This window comes from Copadichromis virginalis, linkage group LG20 (assembly GCF_057382275.1).
Source record: "Copadichromis virginalis isolate Kocher_CV1m ecotype Utaka linkage group LG20, C_Virginalis_male_GT1.1, whole genome shotgun sequence".
NCBI lineage: Eukaryota > Metazoa > Chordata > Actinopteri > Cichliformes > Cichlidae > Copadichromis > Copadichromis virginalis.
The window spans coordinates 31,376,775-31,400,849 of record NC_140637.1 but is presented as its reverse complement, the minus strand read 5'-3'; the positions used below and the strand labels follow the sequence as shown (position 1 = coordinate 31,400,849).

Here is a 24,075-nt window from a genome sequence, read left to right as displayed (position 1 = left end):
AGCTCCAGCTGCTACGCATTCAGTAAAGTGATGGGTTTTATTTAAAACAGGCTGGAAACACAAAAATCTAATTTTTTTTAACACTTTTTGGTTTGACTTGGAAAAGAAGATTATGCATGAACCAAAGGATTGATTTTAACAGTAAATATCCGAAATGCTTTCAGGATTGAGTTCAGACTGTTTTTTTTTTTATTCTGTCCTTTATTTAGAGAGAAACAACAAACGAGTGAAACGAGAGAAAGAGGTAAATCCTCTCTGAGTCCAGCAGCAGCAGCACCGAGGATTATAAGGGGCTTAATATAGAAGCTTAGGGACACACACACACACACACTCGCACACACACACACGCACACACACACACTCGCTGCCCTGCATCCTCTCATCTCTGATCTGATGGGGACATAGCTTCTGTCCATCCATCCATCTGTAGTCTCGATCACACGATCACAAGTATGTGGACGGTGCCATGTTTTTTTCTGTTTCAGCTCATCCAGGCTGAGGCAACATTAAAGTCTGAGCAGGTTTCCATTAGTGTACAAAGAATATTTGGAGACACAGACCTTGAGGTTATGGTGAAAGTGAGACATAAAGAAAGCTTATCGGACACAGTGACTCAAGTCTAAAAGGCAATTTCTCCATACAGGCTGAACTTAAACTCGAGCCTGCCTTGAACTTTTTCTTTTCAACACGTTCTCACTCCCTAAGCCTAATATTTTACGCTAGGTGACAAATCGTCAACTTTTTTACGCTTTCGGGTACCCAACACTTCCTAAGTAGAACACATGCGAACCGTTTGGACTCAATCTACACATGTTCGTTCATTTTCTTAAAATCGCTTTGGAAAACACTATTTTACATCATTTAACTGCTGGTTCAGGTTAGCAATAACGTTAGGGTTAGGGATAAGGTTTGGTTTAGGGCTGGAACACATGGCTGGGACGTCCGCGGGACCGTCATTCCACTGGAATTCAGCCATAACCTGGCGCAGACCGTAACAACGCGGAAGGTCACCTTTGCGTTCATCAGGAACGCCGCGGGACGTGACAAAACGTCGGTATACTACGCCCCGGGAGTGAGAACGATATAGACAAATTCCTAGGAAGAACATGTCGACTTTTTATGTGAGAAATCAGCTTAGACTATGAGTTGTTCAGAGTACGAGTATTACCCTCCAGGACAGTGAAACAAACTGCTACCAGCTCTAATTTCTCCCAGCTTCTATTGCACTTTTAAATAAAGAGTCCGTTTAAAAGGACACATTGTTGTGCACTTGAACGTTTGCTTTATGGGAAACATAAACATAATTAATTATTTATTTAATTTATTGTTATTTTTTATTATTTTAATGCAGCTATGTGTATGCCTGTTTGTTCAGGACAAATTTCCCATGTGGGACAGTGAAATGTATTCCTATCTTATTATTTTTTCCCTCTGAGCACATTGTAGGATCCTGAAGCTACAAGGGCATCCTGAGAGAACCCAGAGTCACCAGAGTAACAGATGCTGTTAAGTGTTAAAACTGAAGAATGATATTTATTGAATGGTATTCTGGAGGTTATCCACTATGAAAACCATCTTGCCTCAGTAGGACACAGCAGAGAGTTTTCCTGTGCACTGAAAGTCTGCTGGCATGACAGCTGCTGCACCCAAAGATTAGATTGTGTATTTACTGAATATTGTCCTGAAACTCTTCGAAAGTTTTCTAGGACTTTTTCCAGAGCTTTTGGTAGAGGCACTCTGCATCCTTCTCTGTATACTCTGAACTCATTCTCTGCCGCTGTTAGTCTCCTCTGAGGCCTTTCCCAAACCGCAGCCTCAATTCATGCTGACGCCACCTGTCGCTAAATACTGTCAAACCTCAATGAGGATGTGGTCTCAGCTAGTGCAATGTACAGTTTGCCATCTTTGTACTGTTAATGTTTGTCTCCTGAACTGAATTTAAACCACTAAAACTAAACAATGTTCATTAAAACTGCATCTTTACACAGAAATCTTACCTCCACTGTCAGCTTCTTACATGCAGCTTGCCCCAAACACCCTCTGCATCAGGGTTACTGGTGAAAACCCAGCTGATTGTTTTATAAAAGCAAAAGAAATTATTTCCTTGTAAACTGTAATCACTGCTAGTCATGAAACAAAATGCAAACGAAATGTTTCCAAAAATGTGAGAACTATTTGTAAAATGTCACTGAAAACAGAAACATTTAACTGACAGCAGAACAAATACAACATATCAGCATATCAAATCTGAAACCAAGACCACTGTTGATAAATAAGCAAATAAATACTCATTTTAAATTTAATGCCAGGAATAAAACACAAACTAACTGTATCACTTCTTATTTTTTAAATAACTCTGTTGATTTTGTGGAAAAAAGTTTTGAAAGAAAAATGTTTCCCCGTTCCTCCCCCATAGGATCCAAGCTGCTTTATTCATTTTTATTTCATAACACTTCAAATATTTTCAGTGGGGTGAAAGGTGTGGGCTGCAGGAGGCCAGTTGTGCCTTCACAGATATGAAAGCCACCCGCGCCATGTGCACGTGGATTCTGATAATAATGTGTCTCCTCTTCATTGCAGGTTTCAGTCATTTCCAAAAATGATTTCAGTTATTTCCGATTGGCTTGTTTTCACATTAATGATTTTTTTCTTTGCATTGTATAGTTTTAATCTGCACTTGTGAATGCAGGAATGAACTGTTTGCTCACAGTGATTTTCACATCTGCTCCTGAGAACATGCAGATATTTCCAAAGCAGTCTGTCTTTAAAGACCACCAGCAGTTAATATTAGTCTGCAGTCTTGTCCCAGGTGTATAAAGATTTCTCTGAATTCTCTGAATCTTTAATGATATTATTTACGTTACATGATGAAATCTCCAGATTCTTAATTTCTTTACCTAGTGGCCCACGTAGTAATCTATAGAGCTTTAAACCTCTTCCCATCTTTAACCGTGACAGAGCCTCTCTGCCGTTTTTATAACCTTAAACCTTAAACCTGATTAAGTTTCAGGGTTTGGAAGATGCTCGGTCATGTGTTTTATTGGCAGCCCTGCCCTCTCTTTTTGTAGAGACTTTATGCTAGCATCAAATTCAAAATGTTAATGTTAAAAATAAAAATACTCCTTTTAACATTTGATATGTTGTATTTGTGCAATTTTAGTTAAATGTTGGGCTTTTTATGTTTTACACTTTTAAGCTTTTAGAGAAATTGGATCATTTTAATTGTGAAAATGATTTTCACAATTAAAATATCTGAGCGCTCAAAGCCCAAGTAAAACTTGCCACATTCACCCATTCATACAAGCACTTCCTCCTATGGTTAAGTGCTTTACTCATTCACACTCTGAGAAACTCTGTGTTAGTATCCTGCCCAAGCATATTTCCGATGAGTAGATGTCCTCCACCAGGGCTGGACTGGGACAAAAAATCAGCCCGGGCATTTTGACTAGAGACCGGCCCAGCAGGTATTATAGGAAAAAACCATAAAGCCTTTGAATGAAAAGAAACGCTGTTGTGACAGTGATGTACAGTCTTGTTGGTATATGTATGATTTCTATACAGTTTACATCAGATAAAAACTTTGGTTGTAAGATTCAGATAATTATTTATTAAAAGCGAGACATTTTAAAATGAGAATAAAAAGAAAAGTACTTCTTTGTGCCCCCCTTTCCCTGTTAATGCCCTACCTGCCCCCCTGGCAAAACTTTGCTAGACCCGCCCCTGCACAGTTACCAGCTGTCAGCTACCTAAAAAAGGATCCTGGTGTTATTTGTCTCTGAGAAACAGTTCATAACTTCCCTTCAACTCATTCATGTCACCTAAAAGGTAAACCTGTTTCTCCATCACAGCTCTGATGATTCAGTAAGGACATCTCCTGGTTTCATCTTCATGTTTCCCTCTCACCAGATAACCAAACTGACATCATGACCAGCAGCTTTACAGCTGTGGCTCCAGCAAACATCAGCTGATACTAGAAATTAATATGAAATAAATTCTAACAACAGCTGATCAAGCTTAAACGTGCTGCTGTTGTTTAAGGCGACATCCGCTGGTTTCCTCTTTCTGGCGCAAAGTGGGCGATAAACAAGAGAGAAAAGCGGATCAGCTGATCATTGATCAGTTTCATGATTGAATGAGAGAAGAAGAGGCAGCTGACAGCATAAAGACACAGAATAAATCCACCTTTGTGTCTTTTTTTTCCATTCTAGCTGAAGTACGGCACAAACTGCCCACCTGGTGGCCGATGGCCAGTCGGCTATGTCCTCCACAAAATCTTCCATTTCCATTTTTTTAGAGGACACCACTGATATAACGCTGCACTGAAACTGAAATTAAAATTGCATTTTTTTTAACGTTTCTGGTACAGGCTTGTTAAAAAGACATCGCTTCCAGCTTTTTAGTGATCCATTAAATAATAACGAAATAATAATTTGATCTTGTGGTCTAAAAATAAACTTTTATTGTTGGAACCCAAAGGGACAAACAGCCACGTTAAGGGTTAATAATAACACACACCTGCGCCCCACTGCAGGATTTTCGTTTAAAGAAAGAAAAATAAATAATGTATTTATTCGTCTCCTCTTTGACTCTGTGCAGGAACATAATCTGAAAAACTGACCTGTGATTTTAGTTCATGACTAATACTTTCTCCCAGAAAAGAAAAGGAAACAGAGGGATTACATTTGTGGTCTTGGGTTTTTACCTTCCTCAGAACATTTATCATTTTAATCAGTTCTGTGATAAAGGCTCCCGTCTCTGCGCCTTTAATTCGTCTCCATTTGCCCTCCCCTTTAACACCGATGTTTTTTCTGTTTAATCCCCAATTGGGAGAGAGAGGGAGGGAGAGAGAGGTAGAGAACCTCTGACAGACAGAGAGAGAGAGCGATGGGCAGATAGATGGAGAGAGTCAGATTAGTGAAGCGAAGCTTAAAAAGAAGCTGAATTCACCTCCTCGATCGCTGCATGTCTGGATTTATCCTTTTTTCTTCATACTTTTTAACTTCATTTGGAGGTTGATTAATTAATTAATTGATCGATGAATCGGAAAATTTAGCTGCATCAGAAGAAAGGTGGATTAATTTTCAGGTGCATTTGTCAGCGAAATGCGGATAAGTTGTTGGTGACTTGGAATAAAGCAGCTGATGACGGAACCGGCAGGAAACTGATGAAAGCTCGGATCGACTGACGATGATCATCGGTGTGTGGCGCTGAGCATCAGCGAAGATGTACGAGGAGAACCACCGAAGTAAGCGCTCAGTGAACCTGTCAGTGGATCACTTGGTTAAAGTTCAGATTTCTGTGTTTCAGCTGGAGCCAGACTGGAACAGCTGTATTTTCTGTATGAAGGTCACAGCTGTGTGATTAATCGACTACAGCTCATTTGGCTTTTATTTGTTCCCCGCAGAGTTATGGGAAATGCAGAAGTGATCTGAAACTAAAACTAAATTTTCTCTCCAAAGAAACTCACGAATAGAATTTTTAAATCTTCTAAATGGGCACATTTGATAACATAGAAATAAAAAGTTTGAACAAACAGCACAAGAGTAAATATGGGACGTGAAACATCTGGTCCAGTTTACCATCTGATTCCCTTCACATCACCTGAACTAATGGTTCCTATCATTATGTCCTGTTTCCCTACAGCCGTAAATCCTGTGTGTGAGTGTGTGTGTGATGCTGCAGTGTAGAGCAGAGATTCAAACCAATACGTGATCTTTGTGTTTCTTTTCTACTAACTTCAGCTTCATACAGCACATCTGTGCACACCTTAGAGATTTAGAAGCTGCTGTGATCATTTAGGTCACGTTGAAGGCACGAGGAGATCTTGAGCTTTGATATCTTCACTTTCTGGAGAACACGATCCTCACGCTAAATGTTTGTCCACTTTTTAATCTTTTGTGGTCATTTCACAGTTGTCGTGCTTTTACCTGTGGCCTTTATGTGCTTATTTTCAGTCTCTTTGTGCTTAATTAATTTCATTTCCTTTTATTGATTTTTCAACAGCAAGTTGTTTGCATCACAAGTTCTGGTCGCTCTGGGTGCCTGAACCTGAGTTTGTCAGTCAGGTGATGATGAAAGAAAACCAGATATACTGAATCATTTTTTCAGCCTCACAGTTTCTCTCTGATGAAATGAGATGAACTTGATCTCTGATCTAAAAAACAGATTTGCAGTAGAATCAACCTGTGGGTCTGCAGCTCTTTAAGGTCTGGTCTTTGTGTTTTTTTTACTGTGTCTGGTTTGTAATCCAGGCTCAGGAACCAGACAGAGTGCTTTTAATGCTTAACTTCAAAGGGGTGTTTTCTGCTTACTGTGTGGAACATCACTCATTGGGGAAACTGCGCTGTCCACTGAGGTGTAAAGAATATGTCATAGATGTGCCATGTGACTCGGGGTAGGAGGGGGAGGGGGGTTCGTGGAGAAGAAACTGGTCCTAGACTGCGGCATAGGGTGAAAAGCACTGTGCCCGTGGCCTTCTATGGCAAGTGCCAATCGGGCTCCACGGTGCCGGGCAGCAAGCACAAGGCCCACTGAAGGATGTTGGGCCCTCAGGCCACCCTCATGAAGTCTGTTTATGATTGTGTGGTCAGAAATGTTTACACCAGTGCTATCCTGGAGGTTATTTTTGTAGTTCTGGCAGCGCTCATCCTGTTCCTCCTTGCACAAAGAGCATTGTATGTGAATGTGTAGCTGTAGATGTTACTGTTATAAGTGCAGTGAATCGTGGAGGCAGAGGACCACCTCGTCGCTGTGGCCTGATCAGCTTTACTGGATTACAGTGATCTGTTCTGCTTGGATGCAGCCGTGCAGCATCTAAAGCTGTTGGATTGTGTTTATCGTTGTGCTTTACGTTGTGTTTCTGGATATGATGCAGTTGTGCATCTGTGTGGACACGCTAACAGTGGTCAAGTCTTCTTAACAAGGCAGGCCTCAGATCTCAGATATGGTAGCCCTGAAATCCAAAACATGGCAATTTAAAAAGGATGACTCTGCTTCATGTCATGTTGTGAAGTTTTATATATGCATATGTGCCACATTGAGCCCTAAAGAGTTGTCAGAGCCTCAGGTAAACATTGATCAGCTGGTCATCTCTGGAGTTACGCTGTTACCATGAAGGATGACTCTAATAGCTCTAACCTGGTGACATAATGCTCCATATAGAAAATAACACACATATGTGTGACTTGGAATCACCCATCTTCATCCAAACTGAGGACATCTAACATCCTAAAGCAGCACCTGTTTCTCTGTGCATGTGTTTCCTGCTTGTATGAGTCTGTTTCTGCTGCCTGCATTTGGAGCATGTCTCCTTTAATGTTTGGGCTTTTGCTTGTTTATGTTTTCTCCTCAGGGGCATCATATTATTAACACTCAGTAACAAACAGTCTCATTTGAGCTTGAGCTGATTTATTCACAAACATAATTTAGTTTTTGCAGGTAAACGTAAAGCAGCATAAAAACATAGCAGTGGGTCAAAGTAAATCTTTATTTTGACAGATTTTCAATCAGTGGATGCTCAGTAAAGTAACTCAGGTCTGCAATAGGATATTCCAATAAAGTTTAAATGGTTGAGGACACATGACAGTTAACAACCCATATGGAAAAGATATATATAAATCTTATAAAGTTTGTATCTGTCTTGAGTGAAACTTGTATGAAAAGCATACAAGAGTGAAAACAGATATAAGATCCCTTGAAAAATTATATAATGAAACTTGTATGTTTTGGATACTTACTAAAACAATATATGAAAGTAATGAGAAAGTGGCCACTTTCATGAGTGAATCATGTAAGTTTTTACTATTTCTTTTCCATATGGGAATGATCAATATCGTGTGTTTCTGAGACTGATGTTCTCCTCGAGGACCTTTTAGATCAATTAAAAAGATGTTAAAGTTGTTTTAAAAAGGTAATATCATTACCATATGAGTGCCCATTTAAGTAGCACATGAGGACTCTGCAGGGTGAGTTCTTACTTCACCTCCTGGCAAATAGCAAGAACTGTAATTATGTCTCTGTAAGGACCACTTTAGTCAAAATAAGGTTTTTATATCATCTGCAGCAATTTATATTCTGATGTATGGCGGTGTTCTAGAAATCCTAAAGACAAGGACAGCAGTGGCATGAATAGAAGAGGCATTATTGACAGTGGATTCAACATGGAATATGTCAGAGGTAGTACGAATAGCCTGAAATGGAGGAAAGATTCAAAGAGATTCAAAGTTGTTTTTATTCACAAATGAACGTAGATGCAAAGAGAGCTAACATCTTCTGAGCATCTCTCTTTATATAGAGAAATTGTCCTTTCTGAAAGAAGAATAAAAATCCAGCAGAAATATTGGCTTGAAGTGCTCTGCCAGCAGTGAATCGGACTGCAGGTCAATGAGTTCAAGGTGAACACCACTGGATGCATTTTCCTCTTTGCAAGTGCAAGGAATGAAATGATGTGCATTTCACTCTCAGCTGTTTTGAAGTCCATACATTGCTTTGAAAACTTACTGGCCTCATAACATTGATGAGTACCAGCTTAGGCAGTCACCTGATGTTGTGGTTTCTTTCACTGTCGACTGTTTCACTGGTGTGTGAGTGTGACTATGTTTTGGAGTTAAAGTGTGGCTGCAGCTCAGGAGGTAGACGGGTCATCTCCTGATTGGAAGGTTAGTGGTTCCATCCATGGATGTCTGCATGCCAGGTCTCCTTTGGGCAACATACTAACCCCAAGCTGTTCTCTAATGCATTCGCTGGAGTATGAATGTGTGTGAATGTTAGCCATGAAGAAAGTGAACGTGACATGTTGTATAAAGCACAGTGAGTGCTCCAGGAGAGTAGCAAAGCGCTATATAAGAAGGAGTCCATTTACCATGTGTAAATAGGCCTTTGCATTGCAGTTTGCTATTTAGTCCTTTAATTAATCCAGACAGCAAATTCAAGATCTTCCTTTCTTCTCACAAATTTTTTGATTTTCTGCTTTCAGGTCCCAGACTATTTTTAGCACTTTGCCCAGGCTGAGCCACCTGTTATCTGTGTGCCTATGTCAGCGGTCCCCAACCCCCGGGCCTCGGACCGGTACCGGTCCGTGAGTCGTTAGGTACCGGGCCGCGAGAGTTGAGGCTCAGGTGTGAAATGTATAGTTTTCAGGGTTTTTATCGGTTTTCAGCGTTATTCTGTTATCGTTTTTATCATTTACTCGGTTTTCCTGGGTCTTTTTACGTGTGTTATGAATAAATTTTCTTTTTTTCGGTACCGGTACTAGTTTTATTTTGTTGTATTTATCCGCGACACCTTAAAGGCCGGTCCGTGAAAATATTGTCGGGCATAAACTGGTCCGTGGCGCAAAAAAGGTTGGGGACCGCTGGTCTACGTCACCAATATCAGTCTCATCCTCCTCCAAAAGTGCAACACATTGTCTGTGATTCAGTGTTCTTACCCTCAATTTTTCAATTCAACTAAACACATCAAAGTGCTAAAGGTAAAGACCATAATAGGCAATAGCAGAGAGAACACTCCAACAATCAGATGACTCCCTACGATCAAGCACCCTGATCCAAATCTTTTCCCCTGGAGCAAAAATATCAGTTTCAGTTCTGAGTTCATTTTAGCCACTTTGTCTTGGTTCCCCTTCAAATCTCTCACATTTTAAGATATAATATTAGGACAGCCATTCACTGTAACATCTGCCAGTTTTCACCATACCAGCACCGCCATCAGTTTTAACCCTTAGCCTTATGGCTGATTTAGGGTAAGTGAAACCAGATAATTGAATGATATCCTGGCTATGTTGAGCTTACTTTGTAGCCCAGGGCACAGAAGGTTACCAGCATAGCTGATGTGGGCTGGTGTTGAGGTCAGCTGAGCTGTCACGATTGCTGGCTGAGCTTGGTTCTTCAAGAATTAACCATGAGCTCTGCATGAATGGATATGGTTACTGAACTCTCCACCTGCTCTGGATCTGTTTTTTACTCCATTAATGATGTTTTCAGTGTAAACAGTTATGAAAACAGGTGGGAACTGTAAAATTCTTCATTACTTTCTTCATAAAGTGTGCAGTCCGGACTGACGTAGGCGTTCCTGCACAATGAAAACCATTATATCTGCAGATGGAGGGATGCTACAGAACCTCAGATCTCTGTCAGGTCTGACCTCAGAGCTCAGGTGGGATGAAATTACTGGAGGTTGTGGCTTCCATCTTTTTAAGAGGGACTCAGTTTAATCCTCCTGATCCTGATATAGGAGGATCAGACTTTCTGCTCTCTGCTCACTGAATTAAGATGCTCTTCACGGACTTTCTGATAACGTCGTCATGGAAATTAGCATTTCCCATATAACTTCATCTGTTGCTGTGGCAGTAAGTTAATCCCTCCTTTTGTTCTGAGCGCATGAAAGAAAGTTCATTTTAACACGACTTAAACCCCCAAGTAACCTTTAAGGCGAGTAGGCTGGTCCATCCTGATCCAGCTGGACTCTGAGACACTGACAGGAGTCTTTCAGTTGTTTTAGTTCAGCTTATTTGTTACTGATGGCTCCTTGATGTTGACCTGAAGGGTGCTATCTTTTCACATCCACCCTTGTCTGATTTCTCAGATGTCACTCTTTTTTTTTTTTTCATCTGAAGGCTGAGAAATCCATGTTTTAATATCTCACCCTCAGGGCTTTATTTAAAAAAAGTTATTCGCAACAAATCTGTAAGTCCTTAAAAGTCTGTAACGCCCTGAAATCAGTTCCATCAAAAAGGATCCAAAAAGCTTTTCAAGCTCTGCAATTTAATCGCAACAATAGCATTCAGACTTGCTGTCATTTTTTTCCATTCCTCATTCATATAGTAGAAAGTATAGTGTATATATTATAGAACAAAAAGCCCAGAAAGACTAACAGAGTAAAGGTTACTATGGTCATGGTAAATCAAATGCATGAAATTAACTAAATTCATTATTATTATTTTTTTAATCTCAACAGCAGTGTGTTTTAAAATAACTAAGTGAAGTCTTTGCTTTAATGTTGCTAACAGGAGTACACAGGAGCATTTGTAAAAACTGAACAAAATATCTCTTCTATAACTTTTATTTTATTTAAGATAAATAGCTCCTATCTCAGCTTTGTTGATGTTGCTTATTTTGAAACATTTTAGCATAATTTCTAAGGAAATTAAACAAGAATGAATCTACTTTCACAATTAACACAGTTAAGCTTGTGTTTTGTAGGAGGAGATCTGAGCACTTGGATGATTTATCAGATAATAAACATTATAATATTCACTGGACTGACTAGAGAACTGAGCATGGCTGCTGCTGCAGAACTGTGTTTGTGAGCAGTGAAGAAGAAAAAACTGCTCCAACATTCACTAACTGAACTGATGACCTTCCAGCTGGACCAGGCTGGAGGGTAGCGTGACACACACTAACACACACACACACACTGAGAATGGGCAGTGAAAAGTAGAAAGTTAACAAGGCGGATGGAGAGTTCTGTGCGAGCCGTGGAATGTACCACTACACCACACACACTCACACATGTTTGCGAAGACCATCATTAAAATAATGCCAACCTGAAACTCGTTCAGTTTTTTAAGAACGATTCTCATCTTCTCTATGAATTTACTTTAGAAAATGTATGTAAAAAATGTCCAGAATTTCAATAAATTCACATCATCCGTTGCCAAAAGATCCATTTAACTTTAAAAAAAATGTTTTGTACTATGTGAGGTCTTTACTATAAAACCAGGTCTGAACACTCAACCTTTTAACATCTGTCTAAAAGTAAGGACTGGCTACAGCGTCCTCACAAATATAAGTAAAATCGGATTGGTCCCCACAAAGACACAAGTACCTGAACACACACTCACTGTCCTCTCGATGATGCAAGCTGACTCGGGATAATTCGGGGATAATTGGATGGTTCTTGTTGTCCTGCGGGTGAAGCAGCTTCACCAGCTCTTCAATTGAGTCCTTTTATTTTCCTAAAACATAAAAACTTGTCATCATACGTTGATGCAGCTCAGAGCAGAATATGACCAAATGCATCGGTGAGAAGTTTTTCTAGTAACTACGCAGATCTGCTATAGGAATCAAAGGTCTCTACAGCGAAAATGCTTAACAGGACTTTTCTGAACTCTTGCAAAATAAAAACAAAAGCAAAGTGTAATAATACGAAGTAAACCACGATTCTGCTTTAAAATGTGTACAGCAGAAATGCTTCTTTACAGTATTGCAACCAGGATGGCATCACCTGTTAATGAAATCAAAGGACTCGTACAGAAATTATCTGTCCATCATAAAATAGACCCGTCTTACACCTAACATCCTCTTTAACTCTGATGAGGACCATAATTCTCCTTTCTTCAGTGCACATTTCATATCAGGAACACTTTCCAGGTTTCCTTTACCATGTTACTAAGCTGGCATTTAATGAGCTTTTCAGATATTTTATAATTAGATAATGACTCTGTTAAACTATGTACAATAATACAAACAAAAACAACAACATTCAGATTCATATTTAGTGTTGTATTTCAGATCATATCAGTAGATATTTGGGATTCAGGTATTTGTTTTAGTTTGATATTGCAAAGCATCACTTGATAGCAATAGCTGGTGCTGCTGTCTTGAAGTGCATAATAGGACTAGTGTTAGAGTTGGCGCATATAATGACTTAGACCTCAGGGGGCTCATAAATAAACAGACCTTCTGTTTTATAGTTATTTTTTTAAGTTTATTAACAGGAATAAAAGCTGAGTTGAGAAACGTATTGTTTTGAAAAACTGTTTGTGTTGGGAAACTGAGTCATATTATTTTTGCATGAAATTCTCAACACCGGTTAATTGATGGCTCTAGATGTTCTTGGTTGTGCTATGGTTGTTTGCTACCCAGCTGCCCAGTAAGCATTGGTCTAACGTTGGTTTTTGCTTGTTTTGACTTTGTTTTAAATTTGCTTTTGATCAGCAATTTTTGTAAATGTGTCCCTTTTGTCCTCTCTACCACTCCAACCACACTGGACAGCCTTTCTTTGTTTGGTGAGCACTGTCAATATGTCCTTTCACAGTCAATATAAATAATATCTCTGTGATATATACTTACAGTATACGCTGCCTCCGTACAGATTAAAGTAAGCCTTATGAGAAAATAATAAAATTGGGACTGAGATTAGTATATATTTTTTTCTTTTGTATAGAGGTTTTCCACCACACAGGCTCTATAAAAACAAACAACAAATAATAATATATTATTATACTATATTCTACAAAACCATAATAACAAATTACAATAATAACACAAATATTCATCTTCACCCACAAAATATAAGAAACATGTTTAGACAACGCTGCACAAATAAACTGTTTGATGCTTAATACGTGTGAGGGCGTTTTTTCCCACTGACCATGAAGGCATCCATCAGTCCCACTCTACTGGGAAATACAGGAACTCTAGGAAAGGACTAAATGGAGAGAGGTAGATCTGTGTGTGTGTGTCCTTGTTTTGCTATCATTGTGAGGACCTGTGGATGTTCCTACCCTTTGAGGACATTTACGTCTGCTTCAGGGTTTGACTTGGTTTCAGGGTTCAGTGTTGAGGTCCTCTTAGGTATATTAAGACAAACACGTCTGTGTGTGCGTGTGTGTTCAGGTACCAACACATCAATCCCAGCCTACATCACACACACACACACACACACACACACACACACACACACACACACACACACACACAGATCTAGGTCGCAGCTGTTCACTATAATTTCTTTTTTTCACCTCCTCTGGATTCTATCACATCTCTCTCCTTCTCTTCCTCACGGTTCATTTTACCTAATTTCTTTTCTCCGTGTCACGCTTCTCTCCTCTTTGACCTTGTAGCAAGGTCAGAAGAAAAGGAAAAATCACACGTGTGTTACAGACAGACTGGTTCATGGCCACAAACACCTGGAGTTAAATACACATACATATGACACATCCAAAGGCCCGACCTAACTCCTCTTTCAAACCATCTGTCTTCTCTGTCAAAAATGTAAACACTGGAATCCACGAAAGGGGGACCTTTGACCTTTAGGTGCAGATGTGCAGCTGAGTCTTTTCCTGTCGAGTTGGTTCTTGTATATTATGCCTATATTATGTATATGTTATTATATTATGGAGAGGCTGTTTGATTTCTTCGATGTAAAGCTCTGAGAACTTTTCGCTGCACTCCACAGCAAACACTATGTTACACTTAACTTAACTTGTGTTTGGGAGTTTTGTTCTTGGGTTCTTTTGTCTGATGTGTTGTTGTGATTTGGAGCTATATAAAAAGAACTAAATTGAACTAAATTAAAAGTCTTTTTTTTTGTGCCTCAGTGCCTGCTTGATTTTGAGAACTGAAAGAGTAGTTGGACCTGGAAATGGCTAATGATAACAGACGTAACAAGTGGATATTATTATGACATGAAGATCAGCAGCAAATACTAGATTCTGGTTCTTCTTCTGCAGTTTTATGTGAGGCTGAGAGACAATGTTATCCAAATACACTGGATAAAAAATATGCAGTCAGCGTCTGCCGTGATTTGGAAGCTACAAAGGTCTGTCGTGGTGAAGAGAGAGCTGAGCACACAAGCAAAGCTCTCAATTTACCAGTCGATCTTCATCTTCCTCTCACCTGTGGGCACGAGCTCTGGGCAGTGACTGAACATCGCTGATCGAAAAATGGTTGGGTCTTAGAGATAGGGTGAGGAGTTCAGTCATTTGAGAGGGGCTCAGAGTAGAGGCGCTACTCCTTGTCAAAAGAAGGCAGTTGAGCTGGTTCGAGCATCTGTTTAGGGCACCTCCTGAGTGCCTCCTGAGTGAGTTGTTCAAGGCATGTCCTAACTGAAGGAGTTTATATCAATATCGCTCTCATATCTGTCAGTCTGGGAACGCCTCGGTGTTCCCCTGGATAAGCTAGAGGAGGTGACCTGGGAGAGGGAGGTCTGGACCTCTCTGCTTGGGCTGCTGCCCCTGTGATCCAGCCAGGATATATGGAAGAAAATGGATGGATGGGTTATTGACGGATTTATCGATGGATAGGCTAAAACTGGAAAAGTCTTGTAGGTTTTGACATTTTTCTGTGCATTTCTTGCGTTTCCAGGTTCTGGTCGTAATGGCTACGCCAAAGCTGTGGATGGGGAGGAAGGAGGGGGCGAAGGTGAGGAAGAGGAGGAGGGAGGAGAGGTGGATGGAAGAGGGGACAGAGAAGAAGGAGGAGGTGAGGAGAGTAATGCGGAGTGGGATCAAGAGCTGGATGGAGAGGACGAAGGAGGTGTGAGGATGACAAGAACAGACACGCTTCACTCGACCACAAGTTCAACAGGAACGCAGAGAAAAAGAGGACAACACGCTAAGAAACAGGTGAGAAAACACGCTAAACACGCAGGTGGAAGGTCTGACGGCAGGTTTTCAGTTATAATATGGAGCTGCTGACCTGAACCCTTTTTGGAAAGGCAAAATAAAAGACAATAAAAGAGTTACCAATGTTGATGATGCTATTGATGACATGCTTGATGTCACTTCCTCCTCAGGTGCAGGGCACTAATCAGGTCCAGCGTGCTCCCCGGGCATTATATTGTCTGAAACTCAACAACCCAATCAGACGGGCTGCGCTCCATATTGTTGAGTGGAAGTATCCTTTACTGTGACCGTAAGGAGAGGTTAATTAGTCCCAGGTTAAAAATGACTTTATTGCTTTTTTTTATGTTATTTTCTGCCATATACTTATAATGCTGCTTAAATGTTCTTTTTTCTTTTTTCTTTTATTGGATAGATTATTGTCGAGTGTCAGTTTATAATCAATGACACAAACAAAATATATATATTAATAGATTATTTTAACTGCACAGAATTTCGGGGTATAATTGGGCTGCATAAAGGGCTAATATATAATTATACTCATCCAAAAGTACTTTGTTAGAGTCCTAGAATTGAAATATAGAGCTGGACATCTGCAGAACAGGTCCTCCTTAATATATCTCCAGAGCCAGCAGGTGACAGGAGAAAATCTCATGTAATGCCGATGATGTTACACGATTTATAGGTCTGCGAAAATGTCATGGAGTGGTTAAAATTGAGTCCTCGTGTCAAAAACAAAGCTTGTTTTTAGTTGTTTCCTGAATGTAACTCAGGCCATTTGACATCTTCATCCTGTTGGCCATCTTTGCAAACTGTGTCGCCCTGGGAGTTTCCAAACCATTTCCTGAGGATGACTCCAACTCCACCAACCATGATCTGGTGAGATAAGACACACAGTCACAAACACACTGGACTCAGGTAGTTAAAATTTCTCATGTCATGATCAACCATAGAGACCTTGTAGTCTCACATCAAACAGAAACATGGAAGTTTGGACTTGGTGATATTTATTAGTTTCCTGGAGCTGTACTGTGCTTTCCCTCTGGTTCTAGTCTTCATGCTAAGCTAAGCTAAGTTCTCCTCGGTCAGTCTCTGTGGTGGGAATGAAAGTGAAATGCATGACATGCTAAATCTAAGCTCCAAAGAAGGATTTACCATATTTGGACTACAGGGAGGACTGCTAAGCAATCAACCAATCACGCAAGCTTGGATAGAAGCAGCATCCATAAACTATATGGGTGCAATGCACAGAAATACATAACCTTCCAATGATAACACTTTTCACCAAAACTGAAATAAAACTACTTGGATGAGCTGCATATGACACAAGTACATGCAGGGGTTTTTTCATAAACACAGTTCAGAGGTCCAGTTTAGCAGATATAAGATACTAAAGTTGCTTATATCTACACACCTGTCAGAAAATCCAAACAGATGAGTTTCAAAAACACCTGCTATATGTTTGTTATGTGTTTGCTTGGTCGTTCGCTTTAGAGGTATTTTTGTTGCAGGTTCTAAACGTATTTCTTTCCATGGCTGAATTCGGAGACTACGGACATGGACTGACTTTTAGAGACAGCCTCAAGTGGCCATTAGAAGAACTTCAGTTTTTGGCATTTGATTTAATACACGGGGAAAACAGCGTGCAAGCGCAATACACGAACAGTGCTCAGTTATTAGGTTCATGGGTGATTTACAAAAGTTGCACTGTTTTCTAAACATAGGCAGAGTCAATCTATCATCATCATTATTATTGTTATTATTGTTATTATTATTATTATTATTGTTGTTGTTGTTGTTGTTGTTGTGATTAAGCAAAAAATTTGTGTTTTTTTTAATGAGAAATTTGCAATAAATTGTGTGTTGCAAATATTATTAAATTAGTTTTCATTATTTATTTCTCCTCCCTATATTTTGCACTTTGAGACAGGACCTACGCCCAGAAATACACATGCAACAGTGTCAGTAGAAAAAAAAGTCTCTGGGTTTCCTTTCACGCAGTCCTGTCACTGTGCTCTTTCGTAAATACTGACTCTACTTTTTTTGTGTTGAGTGTGTTTTTGCCCCAGAAGTTGCTCCGTGGTTTGTGCACTGATTGCAGATTCAGCTCCACTTTGTGTGTTGCTCCTGTGGTAGAAGTCATAGGTCATGGATGCTGATGCAGTAGATGACTGACAGGTTTGTGATCAGATCTGAGGAGTTTCTGCTCTGATGGTTCGGCTTCTCCTCACTCTCCTCTTTATGTCTGCATCTCTCGATCTTCACTTACAGTTGAACTGTACTCGCTGTTCAGGCAGCCACTTTGTGCTGAAGTGACATCTCTGCCTATTTCGACAAACACAAATCACAGTAACTACATGTTTAGCCAAGCAGCGTGAAAGGAGCTCAGGCTGATATTTATGGATCCACTGTGGAAACAGAGTTTAATGTTCAGTGGTCTGTGGTAGAGATAAACCTGCAGAGGATTACTGGCTGAATCTGCAACAGCACTCTGCTGCTTTTTATTTTCAGTTTGTTGCTTAGCTGTTCAGCTACAACATTATTATTATTATTTATTATTGTTTTGTAGCTTCTGAAAGTGGAAATAGGCTCAACCTAATATCACAACAGAGCATGTAATAAACACCGGTCCACCGTTTTGGAGAAGCAAAGCGTCTCCACAGATTTACACAAGCAGCATGAAAGGGAAAACCGCGGGAAACCCTTTAAACAGCATTATTAACAATTTACATCTATATATGTTTTAGGTGCCTCAGCTTAATCGTTTCCTGCAATTAAGGACCCTGGAATATACTTCATACGTTTTTTGCTCACTACCAACTTTGTGGCTTTAAATATATTATCTCCCCCTGCTGGTAATGCAATTTCTGCATTCATTTCATGTTTTGGAGAGGCAAAGCATGAAATGGACTCAGTGGTGTCCCGTGTCTATTGCACGCTTTGCTGCGGTACTGGGTTGGTTTGCTAACAACTGAAACTTACTGATGATATTTGAACGCATTTGTTAAATGCTTTCAGAACCTAGATGTGGATTTGTTATTATTTTTGTCATAAAAACTGGGTTATTTATACTGTGTCACAGATACTGTCTACAACTAGTGAAGCATGAAAATGCTTCCTCTCGCCTGTCGCTACAAAGTAAATAATGAGGAAGTAATACAGTCAAACATGTATTTGAAATGAAAACATTTTGTGTGTGTTTAAGAGAGATTTAGAGTTGATAACTGCCAGCAGAAAAAAAATGAGCCCTGTACATAAGTGTGTTTGTGTTTCTTTGTGAGGACAGGTCTTAAAGTGAAGGTCATTTGTGTGATATTGTGGCTGTCGGAGGCTCAAGAGTGTAGTGGTTTACACATCCGCTGGTGGAGAAATAAATCCTTTGGGGTTGCGTGAGGAGGGGTTTAAAACATCTGCCACATCAAACACGTGGATCTGCCCACTGTGGCGATGTCGTGTGAATAAGGGACCAGCTGAAAGTAGCTTTTTTTGTGACTGTTGGTGGGTTAAGATTTTAAGTTTTGGGCTGAAGGTCAGGTAGGACTTGAGCTTATATCGAACAATTTGAACGATAATGCCTCCATTTGATAATGATCCTCATAAGTGTAGGAAGACCAGTGTGTGTGTGTGTGTGTGTGTGTGTGTGTGTGTGTGTGTGTCAGAGATGAGGACAGATTGGTAATTCTCCGAAATACTCACAAATTCACCACGTCCACGTTTACCGGGTTACGCACACAGACATGGAACATATTATGTGTTTCAGGAACAAGTGGAGTATGTCTTCCTCATCATCTTCACCGTGGAGACCTTCCTAAAGATCCTGGCCTACGGTCTGGTGATGCACCCCAGCTCCTACATCCGCAACGGCTGGAACTTGCTCGACTTTGTCATCGTCATAGTTGGGTAAGCAAATCAAAAGATGGTTCTCACCGTAGGCTTTTAGGATCTGTTGGTTCCCCGTGTTCTGGGATCCTTTTCTTTGTTGCTCTCTGCATGTTGCAGCAGTAGATCTGATCTGACTGCAGAAGACTTTCAGTAAATCAGGCTCAGGCCCAGCGGTGATGTCATAGTTTCACTCAGTTTGCAGGTTCTGTCTTTTGACCTCTGATTTCTACACAGTGGACTGAACTCATCCAGGAAACCTAAGCAGCCTGATGCGTTGCAGGAACACGCTGTTTAACCCTGAACCTCTGGTACTCCAGAGCTGCAGAGATGGTTCTTCTTAGACATCTGAGTGATGTGTTGTCATTTTAGTTGCTGATGATTTTGCCCAGAGCTGAGGGTCCTGGGTTTGAATCCACCAGATGCACGGGCCCTGCTTTGTGGGTATCATCCAGGGTGCCACACCTCTCACACTATGATAGAGGATGGGTAGAAAGATGGAAGATTTGCTGCAAATTTTGCTGTGTTGCATCATGTTGAATCAAATTTTATTGTGCAGTATCTGTAAAATCTGCAGCATATATTCTGCCTTTCTACAAGCCAAAAGAAATGGCTGACTTAGATTACTGATTTTTGAATAGTTATTATTACATATGGTAAATACAGCCCAGTAGTTTAACAGGTTGGCAGCAGCTCTGAGTCATTTCCTCCGATCAGTCGCTGACTGAGATCACACTCAGTCCTGCAGGTCCTAACCTTGGTTCTCTTTGTTATTTCGTGTCCTTGTTGCAGGACGCTGATGCGACTGGATGTCCTCAGGCTGATAATGGTGATGATGATGATGATAAACCCTGTTGTCATGGTAACACAGCCTGAGGAAGCTATGTTCCACTTTACAGTCAGGATGCTATATGTGGGACACTCAGGAGTTCTTGTAGGAGTTCAGTGTTTGATTTGTGTTCTGTCTCTGAAGCTGGATTTACTTTAAAGGCAGTTTTCATTGGATGTTTTATTGATAGCTGTAGAAAGATTGTGGATTTCAGCGAGTCTAAATGTGTGATCCCAGGGGAGGTTAAGGGGGGTTATCGCAGGTTCATAGCTTTAATATTTTTTTTACTCTGTTTACTCAGGAAGTAATTAATCTGCCTCAGTAGGAAATAAGCGACATCTTGATCTAATCTGTTTGTGTGGTCAGACATTCTTATTTGGGGTTTCCTCCTGTTCCAGTTTGTGATCATTTTAATGCAGAATCACAAACTGCAGAGTCTCTCTTCCCTCCAGCTTGAGGGACCGTAGATGGAGTGGCTTTATCAGACTGGGCCTCCAACAGGCACAGGTGGTGTTTTGCAGCCGTGTGTGAAGCAGCAGGATGGCACTCCCCACCTCCTGGACTGAAGGTTGGATCCAAACTTAAGCATTTTCAGTCCTTCCAGTGGAGTTTAATCGCACAGTTTCAGAAATAATCTTTGTCCGTACAGTATGTCTGCAATTGTTTATCACATGATGATTAATGGGTCATGGTTCACCCAGTCTGAGGCTTCTCTCTGCTGGAAAAAGGTGAACGTCCACCTAACTTCCTGCCACCTGATCAGCTTCTGTGACAGACGTTTGATGGACTGCACGTATTTAGGCAATACGAGAACTACAGGATAGTGCTGCTGCTGTCTTGTCTATAGAGGTTACAGGTGAAAATGAACCCTGAGGTGAGCACGATAACTCCCTTTATCTGGACCTCTTTCAATTTAAGGTTATGCTATTTGGCCTGAAAGATAGACCTGCAATGTTCAAAAGGCTGATGGGACGAGCTCTGGGGGAGTTGAATGGTGTCATCTGGTTGTTTTTTATATATATATATATATATATATATATATATATATAAAAACACCCAGCACGCCCCTGCGGGCGGTTTATCCTTCAAGCTCGGGTCCTCTACCAGAGGCCTGGGAGCTTGAGGGTCCTGCAGTATCTTAGCTGTTCCCAGGACTGCGCTCTTCTGGACAGAGATCTCCGATGTTATTCCCGGGATCTGCTGGAGCCACTCGCCTAGCTTGGGAGTCACCGCACCTAGTGCTCCGATTACCACGGGGACCACCATTACCTTCACCCTCCACATCCTCTCGAGCTCTTCTCTGAGCCCTTGGTATTTCTCCAGCTTCTCGTGTTCCTTCTTCCTGATATTGCTGTCATTCGGAACCGCTACATCGATCACTACGGCCGTCTTCTTCTGTTTGTCTACCACCACTATGTCCGGTTGGTTAGCCACCACCATTTTGTCCGTCTGTATCTGGAAGTCCCACAGGATCTTAGCTCGGTCATTCTCCACCACCCTTGGGGGCATCTCCCATTTTGACCTCGGGACTTCCAGGTTATACTCGGCACAGATGTTCCTGTACACTATGCCGGCCACTTGGTTATGGCGTTCCATGTATGCCTTGCCTGCTAGCATCTTGCACCCTGCTGTTATGTGCTGGATTGTCTCTGGGGCATCTTTACACAGCCTGCACCTGGGGTCTTGCCTGGTGTGATATATATATATATATATATATATATATATATATATATATATATATATATATATATATATATATATATATATATATATATATATATATATATATATATATATATATATATGTATGTATGTATGTATGTACATATATATATATATATATATATATATATATATATATATATATATATATATATATATATATATATATATATACATGAATGACATCATTGTTTTCTGCAGCTGCTGGAAACAACACTTGTGTGATGTTCAAGGTATACTGGTCAAACTCAGATGTTGGTCTAACTGAGATCAACTGAAGCCCACATTTCAATGAGCTAGATCATAAAGGTTGATGTTCCTTTTCTTCTTCTGATGTTTTCCGCACAGCTTGTTCAGTGTTGTCCTGGAGACAATGACTCATAAGTCAAGTGGCGAGCAAGCAACAACCCATCACATGCCTGGGAAACCTGGAGGTCTGGATGTCAAAGCTCTAAGAGCCTTCAGAGTCCTGCGGCCCCTCAGACTGGTTTCTGGAGTCCCCAGTAAGTTTCCTAGACTTTGGCGTGGACTCACTGTGTGCATGGTCAATGGTTGTCCACATGTTCAGCTGTGTGTGTCTGTCAGGTCTGCAGATTGTGTTGAACTCCATCATGAAGGCGATGGTTCCTTTGCTTCACATTGCTCTGCTGGTTCTCTTCGTCATCATCATCTATGCCATCATCGGTCTGGAGCTCTTCATCGGACGCATGCACAGGACCTGCTACTATATAGGAACTGGTATGATCGAACACACAATGCAGGACACATTCACACAGATCCTGCTTATTTTTTGATGACTGTAGAAGCTAAAACGTTCTTCCTGTTAAAACTTAGTTCTTCTTCTCACTGTTGCCAAGTGGTTTCTCAGAAGGGGTCGATTAGATTTTGGGGCTTTCTCTCTGCTCTTGTAGGGTCTTTACCTTAAATACAAATCGCCTTGAGGTGACTGTTCTTGTGATTTGGGGATATAAAAATAAAACTGAATTTAAATGGAATATTCCTCAGATAATTATGTGGAGGATGACCCGGTGCCGTGTGCGTTTGCTGGTCATGGCCGTCAGTGCATCATAAATGGCTCAGAGTGTCGGGGAAGGTGGGCTGGTCCCAATGGAGGAATCACAAATTTCGACAACTTCTTCTTCGCCATGTTGACCGTGTTCCAGTGCATCACCATGGAGGGATGGACTGACGTGCTGTACTGGGTAAAATGCATTGTGGTGTCATGTTTACCAGCCTGTCCAAAAACATAAGAGGTGCTCACTTTTCATTGTGTTTTCTCTCTTTCTGTTGTGTCTGTGCACAGATGAACGATGCCATTGGGTTTGAGCTGCCGTGGGTGTATTTTGTTAGCTTGGTGATTTTTGGCTCCTTCTTTGTTCTCAACCTCGTTCTGGGAGTCCTCAGCGGGTCGGTCATCTCCAAACACAAAAGCTGTTCACATTTATATATATATATATATATATATATATATATATATATATATATATATATATATATATATATATATATATATATATATGTACTTAGGCAAATAAAAGGACACTTTAGATGCATTTAATAGTGTAAAAACCTCATTCTTATCTGAGGCATTATTCAGGGTTAAACAGCTGAAGTTTCTGATATAGTTCAAATAAGTTTAAGCACATCTTATCTTAAATATATTTTTAGCCCCGATTATGAATACAGGCCTAACTTGTAATAGCAGTGGTAATATTTTATGTTCTCAACACTCATCATTGTTCAATATCTGCTTAAGTGAAGCATCTGAACACTTCTTCCCGTGATGATGATTTTTGAGGAGTTTTAAATGTCTGAATCGTTGTGGATGCTGCAGAGAGTTCAGTAAGGAGAGGGAGAAGGCAAAGGCTCGTGGAGATTTCCAGAAGTTGCGAGAGAAGCAGCAGATGGAGGAGGATCTGTGTGGGTACATGGACTGGATCACTCAGGCTGAGGACATGGATGAACTGGACGAGGACGGAAACCCACGTAAGGCTTGGGCACACTATGGTTTCTTCTTGGTGGACTGTCGTGGGTTTCTTTACTCAGATTGGCTCCTTTAGGTCTCCAGTGTGACATTTGGTCCCAAACATTAGTTGTGATCATATTATTATCCATCTCTGCTTGTCTGGAGTCAGGGGGGAGGGGGCGGTCTCACCAAAGTAACCCAGGTGTCCCCACCTAAGGCCCTCTTCCAGCAGCTCTGGGCCTCAAGCCAGAAAAGGACCTAGGATACCTTGGAACATGTGGCATCCTAATCACTATGCAGAAACTGCCTCAGCTGTCTTATTTTAATGGTCATTTT

The 24,075-nt window shown here is 40.7% G+C and overlaps 1 protein-coding gene across 2 annotated transcripts in view; it reads left to right on the top strand.

The window, feature by feature from the left end:
* Positions 1 to 5,223: 5,223 nt before the first annotated feature.
* cacna1fb (calcium channel, voltage-dependent, L type, alpha 1F subunit) overlaps positions 5,224 to 24,075 on the top strand; it is a 45,804-nt gene continuing 26,952 nt past the window's right edge. For both annotated transcript variants that reach the window (XM_085444879.1, XM_085444878.1), the window contains exons 1-10: positions 5,224 to 5,245; positions 15,087 to 15,346; positions 15,517 to 15,617; positions 16,117 to 16,222; positions 19,104 to 19,243; positions 22,122 to 22,276; positions 22,359 to 22,511; positions 22,779 to 22,975; positions 23,077 to 23,180; positions 23,608 to 23,759. In XM_085444879.1, coding sequence (XP_085301005.1) covers positions 5,224 to 5,245; positions 15,087 to 15,346; positions 15,517 to 15,617; positions 16,117 to 16,222; positions 19,104 to 19,243; positions 22,122 to 22,276; positions 22,359 to 22,511; positions 22,779 to 22,975; positions 23,077 to 23,180; positions 23,608 to 23,759 — 1,390 coding nt within the window. The remainder of the gene's footprint in view (positions 5,246 to 15,086; positions 15,347 to 15,516; positions 15,618 to 16,116; positions 16,223 to 19,103; positions 19,244 to 22,121; positions 22,277 to 22,358; positions 22,512 to 22,778; positions 22,976 to 23,076; positions 23,181 to 23,607; positions 23,760 to 24,075) is intronic.